Source organism: Arachis stenosperma, chromosome 9 (assembly GCF_014773155.1).
Source record: "Arachis stenosperma cultivar V10309 chromosome 9, arast.V10309.gnm1.PFL2, whole genome shotgun sequence".
NCBI classification, from domain to species: Eukaryota; Viridiplantae; Streptophyta; class Magnoliopsida; order Fabales; family Fabaceae; genus Arachis; species Arachis stenosperma.
The window spans coordinates 155,542,142-155,555,643 of record NC_080385.1 but is presented as its reverse complement, the minus strand read 5'-3'; the positions used below and the strand labels follow the sequence as shown (position 1 = coordinate 155,555,643).

The 13,502-nt window shown below is 31.3% G+C and overlaps 1 protein-coding gene across 1 annotated transcript; it reads left to right on the top strand.

The window, feature by feature from the left end:
- Positions 1-2,502: 2,502 nt before the first annotated feature.
- LOC130947269 (uncharacterized) lies at positions 2,503-5,557 on the top strand. The gene is made up of 3 exons (XM_057875928.1): positions 2,503-3,219; positions 3,909-4,256; positions 4,367-5,557. Exons 1-3 carry the CDS (start codon positions 2,779-2,781, stop codon positions 4,982-4,984), a joined length of 1,407 nt encoding a protein of 468 aa, XP_057731911.1. The 5' UTR covers positions 2,503-2,778; the 3' UTR covers positions 4,985-5,557.
- Positions 5,558-13,502: the final 7,945 nt, after the last annotated feature.

The following is a 13,502-nucleotide window of genomic DNA, read 5'->3' as shown; positions in this document are numbered from 1 at the left end:
TGAATTTTAAAAGATACATTTTTAAAAGTTTTTAATATCTATGTTCGATAAATAAAATTAAAAGTAACTTTTAATCAACATAAGCCATAACTATCATTTATGACAAAAATAACTTTTAAAATTTAAAATTATTATAATAGACATAAAAAAAATTGATGGTAAATAAAATTTGACATCAATAATTTAATTAAGATCAAATTTGAATTTTATTAATATATAAAATTATATTAAATTTGTTATTTTTTATAAATATAAATTTAACATTAGAAAATATCTTTCTAAACGATTTTAAAAGTATTTATAATTTTTTAAAATTACAAACACAAACACATAATTTTTTTATTTATCGAACACAAAATAAAACGTTAAAAAATCTATCCAAAAATTCTTTTGCCAAAGCTTACACATATGAAAAATCTAACGAGTTTTTAAATAATTGTCTTGAGTTTTTTTTGGTACGAAAAATTATATCTTCAACCAATATGAAATATGGCCTTTGATATCAGCCCCACCAATACTTGATGGAAACCGCTGAAGTCAACTTTGTATAAATGATTGATACGAGTATTTAATATTTATTGTTATTATTTCTTATTATTGCTTCACAATATTGATAGTTTGATACAGATTTTATTCATTTGTTTATTGCCTATGAGAACCACGTGAACAAAATTGTTGCAAGTTTAAGCCTTAAAAAAAAAAAAAGACTAGTTAAGAAGTTTTTTTATGATAATGTTTCTAAGAAATCAATTTATAATATGTTTATAACTCCATGTATTGAAAAGGAAAATTATATGTTGGGATAAATTCATTTGATTGAAATTTAATTTGCAACTTGCACATAATCAAGTCTCAATGTTAAGAAAATAAATATCCATATCGAATCAAATATATCATGATTTCAATTTATGTTCCCGCAAAAGGATATCATATCATATATCATATAATTATGCATATTATTAAAAGAGTTGAATTCAATTTTTTTGGATGGAATATAATAAACACACAATTTCGTTACGGAAAATGTGATACTGTACATTTTTTATCAATTTATTTTTTAACATGAAATGATAAAGAGAACTAATTATAAAGATTGGATCTGGTATTCTCAAGCCTCTTAAAAAATTAAAACTTTTTTAAGTTTTTTAAAAGTAGCTTAAAAAACAAATATTTCAAGTTTTTATCATATCTTTGACTAAATTATTTACTATAATATGCATTTACGATATTTTAATTATATTTTTACATAAAAATATCTTTATATAAATAGACATCTTTTAAAAATTATAATAGCATTATTTGGTAAAACAAAAACAAAAAATAACTTTAATAAATAAAAGATGCAAAATTAATGTTTTTTAAAATTACTCTTTAAATTTATACTAATAATTTTAATAATTTTTAAAAATTACATCAAACATTAAAAATCTTAATTATGAAATGATAAAATTATTTTTACTGAAATGTAAGATTATATTACAATCGAGTCAAATTTTATTTGTATCTAAAATAATTCTTATTACCAAAAGATTTTTTCTTTTAAAATAGAATACTTTAAATTTTTTTTAAACAGAGATTTATACAAATATCTAATTAAATTAATGTATTATATTAATTTTTAATAATAATTTTAAAAATTAAATATTTTGATGATTTAATAAATACATGATTAAATAGAAGATTCATCTCACTTATTTATTTAAGTTTAGAGGGTTGAATTCCATCTTTTATATATATATAGTAACTCATTAATTAGCGACAAATCTTTAAATAAAATTTAAAAAATTATTACTTTTTTAAATTGGTCCCAAAAAGATTGTTCTTAATCAAATTTGTCATTCTTTTACTTTCTTATTCATTGCGTTATAATTTGTTATGTCACAACACACACGTGACTATCATAATCCGATGTTAATATGATAAGTTTATAAAATTAGATTAAATTGAGAGATTTTAATACCTTAAAATTCTGCTTAATTAAAATTGATTTAATTTAATTATATAAATTTATCATATTATAAGCTAACTAGAACTGCTAAGACTATATTATGGTCAGTGTGGTGTCATTTAATTGGCTACGTCAATAAATTTTGACGTCGTTAGCAATGAAATTAACTAAAAAATAAATTTAATTAAAAAATCTTTTAAAAATTAATTTAGATAATAAGTGATCTTTTAAAAATAAATTTAACCATTTACTCCATTTAAATTCTCAAAATGATGTGAAAAATAAAAAAAATACCTGTAACTTTTTTTTATAATATCAATATATAAACATAAAATTCTTCTAAAAAAGTTAAACAAAGTAGATCTATAAAAATGTTTAAATAAGAATTTTTACACTATTAAACTTAAAACATTGATTATGTTAATTTAAAAATAATGAGGCTCTATGCCTCTATATACTTTACCTCTTGATCTCTCTAATAAATACCTTAATTACTATAAAAAGGTGATGTAATATTCTCACACCCTTTCAGGCTTTCACCTTCCCATAAAGCCTCTCTCTCTCTGGAAACCGTACGCCCACAAACGCACACTGCTCTGCTCTAAAGCTCACGCACTCTGCTCCTTCACCTCATTCCCATTCACACTCTCCCTCACTCCACTCACTCTTCAACTCCTTTTTCTTTCCCCCTCTATCTATGAAGTTCACTCTCTCCTTCGCCACTACCTCTTCCCCCTCGCTATTTTCCTAGTACTCTTCCCATTCTCTTCCCTCCTTTCACACACACTCTTTCTTCAAACCACAATTCTGTAATTTGATCCTCTGAACAAATGGAAAAGAAACAGGGATTTTTCTCCGCGCTCAAGGAAGAAGTGGTTCGCGGCCTCTCGCCATCACGTTCCCGGTCCAGCAGTGCGGCTCGAGCTGGTTCACCCATAACTGGTCTTCTGCGTAGAAAGAAACACGCCAGCATGGACTCCGAGATTGCGAGATCCGGAAGCTTGAGGCCGTTGGGAGAGGCACTGGCGCCTCTAATGGAGGGTCCAGACACAGAGGGTACGGACGGCGGCGGGAGTGATTCGAAGCGGGTTGGGTCAGGCATAGGGAGTTGGATGAAGGGTCAGCTGTCACGTGCTCCGTCTGTGTCTTCCATGTCCTACAAGAGGACTGATCTGAGGCTCCTTCTCGGCGTAATGGGAGCCCCTCTCGCACCTGTCTATGTCTCTGCGGCGGACCCCTTGCCTCATCTCAGCATCAAAGACACTCCTATTGTCAGTTCTCTCTTTTCCTCGAATGCCTTCCTTTTTGTTCAATTTTCTATTTTGGACCACTGATTGTGTTTTTTTGTGGCTTCAGAGAATCGATTTCTTTTCCTTTTGTTTTATTCTATCTCTCTCTATCTTTTGTTTGTTTGGATGCATGTGTTTAATCATGAGTAGCTGTGATGGAATTGGTTTTTCTCCGGTAACTTGTGTTTGGTGTTTTATGCACCTTGTCCTGTTTTGATTCTGCCTGAAGATTCGGCTTATGTTTCAAGCTCCAGTTTTATTATCTGCTGCGCTTTTAATCTTTTATGTCTTCTGCTGAAACCGATAACCGTTGAAAGTAAGAATCAATAGCACCTTTTCTCTATTGCTTCAGTTTTACGCTTTGGGGAAAAAAATAGTAGAGAATATGAGATTATGTGTTTTTCTATAAGGGTTCTTTATGCTGTAACAAGTTTAACTTTGAGAACTTAATGTGTAAAACAAAACTTATTGCATGAGAGTCAAGCAGATCAAGTCCTGGTGCAGAAGTTAAAATTCATTTCGCTTCCTGTAAAGTATATTAGACGTACATTTCTACTGTTAAGGATGCCAAATTCTTCTGTTTGCATCAGAAAATAAATATTAACATGTTTTATTCAAAATCTAAATTAGTGATTTTGATGTCTTGTGTTTCTTCCTGGCTATGCTTGCAGGAAACTTCATCTGCTCATTACATATTGCAGCAGTTTACTGCTGCCTCTGGAGGGCAGAAGTTGCAGAACTCAATAAGAAATGCATATGCAATGGGAAAGGTGAGGATGGTAGCTTCTGAGTTTGAAACTGCAACTAGAGTAGTGAAAAACCGGAATGCCTCTAGGTGTGCGGAGTCCGGTGGATTTGTGCTCTGGCAGATGAATCCCGACATGTGGTATGTAGAGCTTGCAGTTGGGGGAAGCAAGGTTCATGCCGGTTGCAATGGCAAGCTTGTCTGGAGGCACACACCTTGGCTCGGTGCTCACACAGCTAAAGGACCTGTGAGGCCTCTGCGCCGTGCACTTCAGGTTGAACTATGCCTTAAAATTTTTCTGGCCTGCATCTACATTTTGTTTTTATAGCACTCTATTCCATTTTATCCTCTAATTTATAAATGTGTGTATATTTTTGTACTCAGGGTCTTGATCCTAGAACCACTGCCAGTATGTTTGCTGATGCAAAATGCATAGGCGAGAAAAATATCAATGGCGAGGATTGTTTCATCCTTAAACTTGTTACTGACCCCGAAACATTGAAGTCTCGAAGTGAGGGTCCTGCTGAGATCATAAGGCATGTCTTATTTGGCTACTTCAGCCAAAAGACTGGCCTTCTTGTTCATATTGAGGATTCTCATCTCACCCGCATCCAATCCAATGGCGGTGATGCAGTTTATTGGGAAACCACAATCAATTCATACCTTGATGATTACAGGTCCGTGGAAGGGATCATGATTGCCCACTCAGGGCATTCTGTGGTAACTCTTTTCAGGTTTGGGGAGATGGCCATGAGCCATACCAAAACAAAAATGGAAGAGGCGTGGACAATTGAAGAGGTTGCATTCAATGTCCCAGGTCTCTCAGTAGATTGCTTCATTCCCCCAGCAGATTTGAGGTCAGGTTCTGTCAGTGAAGCTTGTGAACTTCCTCAGGATGACAGAGGAAAGAACACAACATCATTACACCGGGCCAAAGTTGTTGCATTGGAGAAATCTCATAATTGCAGTGTTGATAATATGATCTGGAAGATGGAAATCTAACAATGTGGTTAGGAATATCATCAATTCAGGGCAATTGTTAATAGCAGTCACTAGTTTTCTTTACTACTAACGTCTAGAATTTAGTTGTTAGTATAGTGATTCAGTTTTTCCCTTTTCCGGAGTTTGTTTATGCCTCTATATCCTCTGTAAATAGAGCATAAAAATTCGCGGGAGTGAATGTTTATACTCAGATGCAGAATCCAACTAAGGAGTTGGGGCTCGGTTTCCATTTCGGAATAGAGCAAATGGAGGTTAAATTTTTAGTTTACCTTCCATAAGTATGGGAAGGTGGTGATGAAAATGTTGGTATAGTAGACCATTGATGAACTTTTCTTACTTTTCAAGTTCCCCAAGTGTCGGTGGTGGTTAATATTAAAGAGTCTGCCACCGGCCAGGCCACGGCCAGTTTGACTCTAACAGCTTCCACATGGAGTGGAGGTTGTGTGTGTTTGGAAAGGTAAAGATGGTGTTTTTGATAGCTTTGATAATGGAGTAGGGTGACAGAGACAATACTCAGTCTTAAATTTGATGTACCCATCATATCTTTTCTAATATATATGATTTTCGGTTGTATTTTGATGCTGTTTGTTATTACTTCTCAGAAAATGAAATGTACACACTCCATTGATTGTCTATTCAAGTTTATGCATTGTTCACAATAATCATAAATTACTTGCTTACAAGCCCATATGGTATTAGTGTATTAGCATATTGCCGGAATCTTTGTTTAGTTAATTCTTGATTTTATAGAAAGATGAAACTACAGAAAAGTGAAACTCGCAATTGGACATGCATGCTTTTTTAATAATATAATTACAAAAAATGAAATTATGCACATTGTAACGTGCATTAGAGTTAAGACTAAGATGAGGTACTCATACATCTTGTGATATAATAAGTTCTTAGTCTCTGGAATTGAGCAAGTGTACAGCACACACTTAATATTTATTTATTTGGTCATGACTAGTGCATGTGTGGAAGCTTCTCTCTTTTCCCCATGGTCATGGTCAAAATGAGCAAAGCACTGGAAAACAGGGAACTAGTGGAGGAATAATACTTTAATGGAGTGAATGGAAGCCAGAGGGAATTGTGAATAAATAAAGTGAATGGGGTTAGGTTTCTTATGTAAGGCCTGCGTATGTTTGTGTGTGACTGTCATTATGGAACGACCACAAGATTTGATGCTCTTAAAACCCCCTCAACTGATGTAACCAGCTTCTTTTTTGTATAAATTGACACTATAATTTTTTTTTTAAATTTTAATATGCATATTTAATTATATATTATTAAAATTATTTTACATAACTACTCACTAATTCAAGAGTCATACAAATTTGATTACACTGCAATAATGTATAATTCAACATATAATAAACTCTTCAGTCTTCATATCCTCCTATGTATATATCTTTCCTTTTTTTTTTCTTTTACTTTTTAGGTTTTGTCTTTCTCATCTTTATCCATATATACCTCTATATATATTTTTTTTCCTCAGGAAGATTCCAAAAAATAAAAAAGTTTAAAAGGTATTGAGTTGTGTTTTATTTTTATTTTTTTGTAAAAAATCAAGTACAATAGTTAACTTCTTATAAAGTTGATAATTGAGAATTGTTAGATGATAATTTAGTCAAATCTGACAAATCATTTATCAACCATCAACTATTAACTTTATATGAAGTTAACTACACTGAGTATTTACCTTTTTTCTTTCTTTTTTTCCTCTTTTATTTAAGATGACTCATCTTTAACAGTAGTTAATTTTCAGATAGCACTATTTTCTTTTTTTTTTGGAGCCACTTAGATAAAGACGTTTAAAACGTCTTTTTTTAAAGATGTTTTTCAGTAATTAAAATTTAATATATATAATCGATTAAATTATATTATTTTTATCAAAATTAGGCTAGACAAATTGATTTAACCGAAAAAATGGTGAATCAAATCTTGAACAGGTCTAAATTAATATTATTCTTTTTTATAAAAAATGACTACAATTCCCTTATTATAGAGAATGATTAAAATACTCTTATATATATAAAAATTTTAAAAATGCTAAATCCTAACTCTATGATAGAAAAATAAAAGACTAAAATTTAGGATTTTCAAAAATAATATATATAATAGAAGTATTTTAGTCATTTTCTATAATAGAGTATTGTAGTCATTTTCTATAAAAAATAATATTAATTTAGACCAGGTCAAGATTTGATTTACCATTTTTCGGTCAAATCAATTTGTCTAGTCTAATTTTGACAAAAATAACACGATTTAATCGATTATATGTGTTAAATTTTAATTATTAAAAAGCATCTTTATAAAAAGACATTTTCAGCGTCTTTATCTTACCTTTAACAATATATAAGTTAATTTTCAAATAATAATACCCCTTACTTTTTTTTTCAGATCACAATAGCATTCATCATTGAAAACTTCATGTTCTCTTATAAATACATATTCTATGGCTGGTTAGATATTCATGCATGCCACGCATATATTGCATCATATGTGATTGTCCAAAGTAATAAGTTGATACATGTGGAAAACTACCTTATGGACAAAACTCCTTGAGCCTTCGTTTTCTATCTATAATTTATTATCCGATTTCAGCAACATGTATATCGCATCTCTTTGTGATTGTGAGGAGCATAGTCAAAATGTGCACACATTTATGTCTATCACCATCACCACCCTAAACTAATGTACTATAATTACAGCATTTTGTTACAGAACCGAAAATGAAACAGTAAAAATCTCGTTTGAGGGTTTCCTATTATAGTAATTGACAAAGACTATTAGATTTGTGAGAATGGTGTGGAAAGAAGTTTGGTGACTAGATGCAATAATGCATGATAAAAAAAAAAAAAAAAAAACTAACTATGCTTGCTAATCACGCTTGAACCAAACTCATCGTTACAAGATGTGAATGTATATATTAAGTCTTTTGATGTTGACAATTCAACTCAACCAATAAATTTGTTGTGCTTGTTTGTTTGCCCTTTATAACAAACCGTTTCTCTCATTGGTTAGATAGAAAGGGTTTACATTCTAATTCGGTGAACTATGAAAAAGAAATGGCATTTGATAGGTACTATAGTGACAGTGATGCTGCATACACATGATGATGCACATACAAATAAACCACATTACAATATACATCTTTGCAAATTGCAATATTATTAGAATTAAGATTTACCAAAATGTTGAGATTTGTTGGTGAATTTCATTAATAAGTAGTTCTTGGAAAAAAAATCGTTAATAACAATTTTAACAAAAATGTTAGTCATACAGTAACACCAGTCATTAAAATCAGTTATTAACATATTGTATATAAGTATATGTAATTTAATTTATTTTTAATATATATTTTATATTAGTAACTTAACTGCCGCTTCGAAGGAGAGTTTATGCGAGGGTGAAAACTCAAGTGAAGTCGACTTCACGTGAAGTTGATATATGAAAGTCGTTTGATGAAAATTTAGTCAAATTAATCAAATCATCTCATGGTTCTCAAGTATTAATTTCACCTGAACTACGTGAGTTTCCATCTTTTGTGAGTCTTACAACCTTGGACTTGGATCGAACAATGTGTACCGTATATATGGAACTGTTCCAACTATTCTCGTTATCAGGAGTAGTAGGACCTCGATCCTACAATTATTTTAGTTTTATATTCGATCCCCTTCTTTACTGCTAGAATATATATATAGTACAATAATCATGTATAGATTTGAAACTTATGTTTGGATTCAATTATTATGACTATGATTTTAAATTATTACAAGAGGAAAAATTACACACATGTTATGTACCTTGTTTTTCAAATTTTGGGCTGGTGATTGTTCTTTAATTTTAATTTATTAGTTAACATTATATGTCAAAAATGTTGGCTCGTTTTATTTTAATATCAAAATATACCTTACCAATTAATATTTGCCAATAATAATATAAGCATTTTTGAATTATTATGATCCCCCATGTTTCTTCGCAGACAACAATCTAAGAGATGTATACGAGATAGTGAGAGTGCTGAATACTTTAATAATACACTTGAGATGAGATTACTGAAAAACAAATCTAGTCTAGATAAATGTGCCTTATTAATGTTTGTTTGACTTTTTAATATCACCCCTTTCTTGAATGAGCATATGTTAATTATAATAAGATTCCAAGGTTTGACTAGTTATTTAACTTGTAATTTGACCTTAGCTGATACTAATTGACCTGTCATAAATAAGGTGAACTTTTTAACTGTTTAACAAGACAAATTTCAATTATTTTTGACTATTTTTTTTATTATTAAATATTTATAATTTAAAAATAATATAAATAATATCTAATAATAATTATTTGAGTATAAATATAAATAACAATCATTTTATTTCATCTTATATTTATTATAAATTCGTTCGAACATACACAAATGAATGTTTGATTTAGATTAAGATTTTGATGAATTTAGCTTATAATAAATTTAAATTTTTATAAATTACTTAGTATTTGTAATATGCTACCTTTAATTATATTTAGGATTTATATGATTTTATTTTATTTTTAAAGACTATAAATTATATTTCAGATAGAAGTAGTCATATTTCGGAACGATAAAACAAATAATAATAGTAAAAAAATATACTAATTACTCAACATTGCATATGAAGTTGGGTTGCAAATTAAATATACATGTAAAATGCCCCCACTTATATGGTAATTTTGTTTGACTTATTGCTTTGTAATCCAGAAAAAGAGGAGGGGTTGGAGGAGGAATTGTAATGATAGCACTAAAAAGAGATGCAAGATGCATGAGGCCATATAGATACATGTGTAACACAAAATGGTATGATAGAGTGTCGGCAGAGGAAGGTTCCCCTCCTTGACTTGCACGGAGATGGAGACAAATTTATTAGTAATAGTCCTGCTCCTCTGCACACACCAAGACTTGCAATTGATGCATATTTATGACACTGATGACCAACAATGGTGTCAATTTCATCACCCTTTCTGCCATAAATAACAACTATCATCATATCCCACTAAATCATCATGCATGCTACTCTACACTACACTCCATCTATCTATGCGTGCGTGTGTGAATCAGTTTCTTGCCATTTACACGTGCAACGTCAACTACAAAACCATTAAACATAATCTTAGTTAGAAACAAGAAGAACTAAAACTATTTTAAAGACAGTAGTTTAAAAATTTGGTCCAATTTCTGAACACTCATATATTTCTAGTTGTTTTCCATTTTACCCTCTATTTTGGGTGTCATTAAAGAAAAAGGTAAGTACCCTTCTGGGAGGGCCTAACTGCATTATAAGATAGTTTGCCATTATGAGTTGGACAAAGTAGGCAATTACAGACAAAGAGATGGTTGTTGCTGATATATATATATGGTTTAATTAAATTTATTCCTTTCTGTTATAGTGTTGATATTGTTGTATGTTATTATGGCTAGGGGCTATGAAGGGCTATGGCTTCCTTTCATGGTATTCAATTCCACCTCCTTGGAGTTATTAAGAATTTGGACCGCATTAGCCCACTATCTATTCATTATTTCTCTCTTTCTTTAAATATTCTATCTCCTCAGTCCTCACTGGTCACTGCCCCAATGTGATCCAGGACATGCACCACTGGCTGCAGTGCTGCACCATACATGTCTTCTCATGATTCCTCAGTGGTCTCTACGCTCATCTTTCCTTTTCCCGTAAATATTTTATTCTCTTTTATTTGTTTTGTTGCTTAAATTTATAGCCTTCTGTTAATTTGTTTTTAGGGAACTTATTGCTGCACATGGCTTCGTATCCTGTTCACATTTTACATTAGCTAACTAGCAGCACTCCAGAGTAACTATTATAACGTAAGTAGGTAACTATTCACGTAACAGCTAAGATATTAACACATTGGAAGAATGTTAGAGGGTCATTAAAACTTGTTATTTGTAGTTATTACTGGTTAAAAGTATAAGATAAAATATGTTGTTACATTACTAGACTAAAAAACTTAATTGATGACTAAGTAATAGCTAAAAACAATAAATCCTAATGGATATCAAACATTTTTCTAACACATTATATTAAATAATTTAATTAAATATATTAAAATATCTAATATTTTTAATTATTATATCCAACAAAAACATTTTACGTCAATGGAATGGGTTTTTTTTTTTTTTGGGTGTACGTCAATGGAATGATTTTGATCAAAACGGAAGCCACTCTATTCTTTTTTTTTTTTTGGTTATCCACGATGTTGTTCCTGATTTTTGGTGTAGTACCCTGATCAGTTTTTAAAGAAGCCATACTCCACTTCATAAGAAGGCTGAACTTGGACCTCCATCAAGGGCCAAGGCCCAGATAAATTTTTCCCCCTTTGTTTTGGTTATGGGCGAGTTTCTAACTGTGAGGAATTCATTAGAGAATTTCTTTCATTTAAAGATGGATGTGCCAATCAAGACCAAAAAAAAAAGATGAATGTGCCAATCAAATTAGGTTGGTCCAATAATTAGCTCACTAGTCCACTTAAATAAGTGTTGGGGGTTTGAATCTCACCTTGTGCATGCAGCAACTCATTGGCCAACGACAAACTCTTAAATGAAGTTCAGTTAGAAATTGTCTAATTCATCTCACAAAAAAAATCATTTCTTCTAATTCTACTACAACTACAAATTTTAAATATTATATACATAGGCTTTGTTTGGATGTAGAAAAAAATAGAAGAAAAGAAAATAAGAGAAAAAAAATGAGAGAAAAGAAAATAAAAAGAAAAGTAGAGTTATTTGTATAGTGTTTGGATGAAGAGAAAATAAATAAAAAGAAAATAAAAAGAATTTTTTTTTGTTTGGATAGAAAAAAAATGAGAAGAAAAAAAATCATAATAGTATAAAATTACATTAATACCTTTATCTATATTATATATAAATTATAATTTATTAATGATAAAAGACAAATATGTAATTTTATTTATGTTTGCAATATTTTTCTTTATTTTCATCTCATTCTTGTAATGAAAATATTTTAGTGGGTCTCACATAAATTTTTTTCTTTTCACTCTATTATCTCTTTTTATCCAAACAACAAAAAACTTATTTTTTCATCTATTTTCTCTCTTCTTATTTTTTTCTCTTCAAAAGTTCCCTTAATCCAAACAATGTGATAGAGTCAAGTAAATATATTTAGCTTTTTTTTTCTGGAAAAATATTGGTCATAATGATTCTGTTGATAATTCTATGTTTAATTTTCTCTATCTATTACCTTTCTTGTTCTTGCAAAACTATATTGATCCTTTATTCTATCTTTCAAAACTATATGATAAATGAAAAAATGAAACAAAATAATTTTCGTGTCTCCATCACGTATTTACGTTTCTTTTTTTTTTTAACGGGCACTTATTATGTTTCTTTTTTTTTTTGGGTCATTACAAACACACTCACACACTCTCAACAAAGAACCACTCGAGTCTATATATTCGTTACCCAAAAAGAGAACTCAAAAAAGCAAAAATAATTTTGCAAGTATTTAGAGTTAGGAGGATGCTTCAAAATCTTGAACCACCAAGCGATTCGAACTTCTCTCATTAGGAGAGCATCTCTTCTCTCATTAGGAGAGTCTTCTGTGAACTCTAGGTTCGTCTCCAACAGGGAGTCTTTCTTCTCTAAATACATACGACTACATCCTCATTCACACAGCTGCAAAATCAGAGCTTTCTGCAACACCAAGAAACCTGAAAAACACAAATAGTGGATCAGAATCTCACAATATGAACAGCATTGAAGGAAAAGTCATCAAGCTCAACAAACCGGGAGAGCTGGGCTACAAGAGAAACTGCTTAAATGTAGTAGGGAAGGTAATAAGTGAGAAAGAGATCAACTTCAAAACATATAAGAACGCGCTATTGGGAATGTGGGGAAACCCACAAGAAGTGGCAGTTACTGATATAGGAGCAAAAAAGATGTTATTCAGCTTTAAAGACAGGAAAAGAGGGCTACAGATTATGAAGAATGGCCCTTGGAATGTAAAAGGAAACATGGTCAACCTCAGACTGTGGAGGGAGGGGGAATCTGTGTTTGAAGTGGATCATGACTATATGGAGTTTTGGATACAAGTGCATGGTATACCACACGACCTCATGGAAAAGGAGACAGGCACTGTTATCGGAGAAATGCTGGGGGTTTTGGCCGAGGCTGAAGATCCAAAAGTGGATGGCGTTCTTAAGAGACCATACCTGAGGATAAGGGTTAGCATTGATATCACAAAGGCTCTGCCAACAGGATTCTGGCTCGACAGAGGGGAAATGCCACCACTGTGGGTTTTCTTCAAGTATGAAAGACTACCAGACAGCTACTGCTTTAATTGCGGTATACTAGGACACGAGAAGAAATCGTGCAAAAACCCTACAGCAATGGCTTGCTGGGATCCTTCCAAGAAAAAGTACTCACCAGGATTGGGGATAACCCAAATGAAACCAGGGCCAACCATGAAAGGAGGAACTTCAAAACAACATGAAGAGAAGCAGGCAGAGGAGG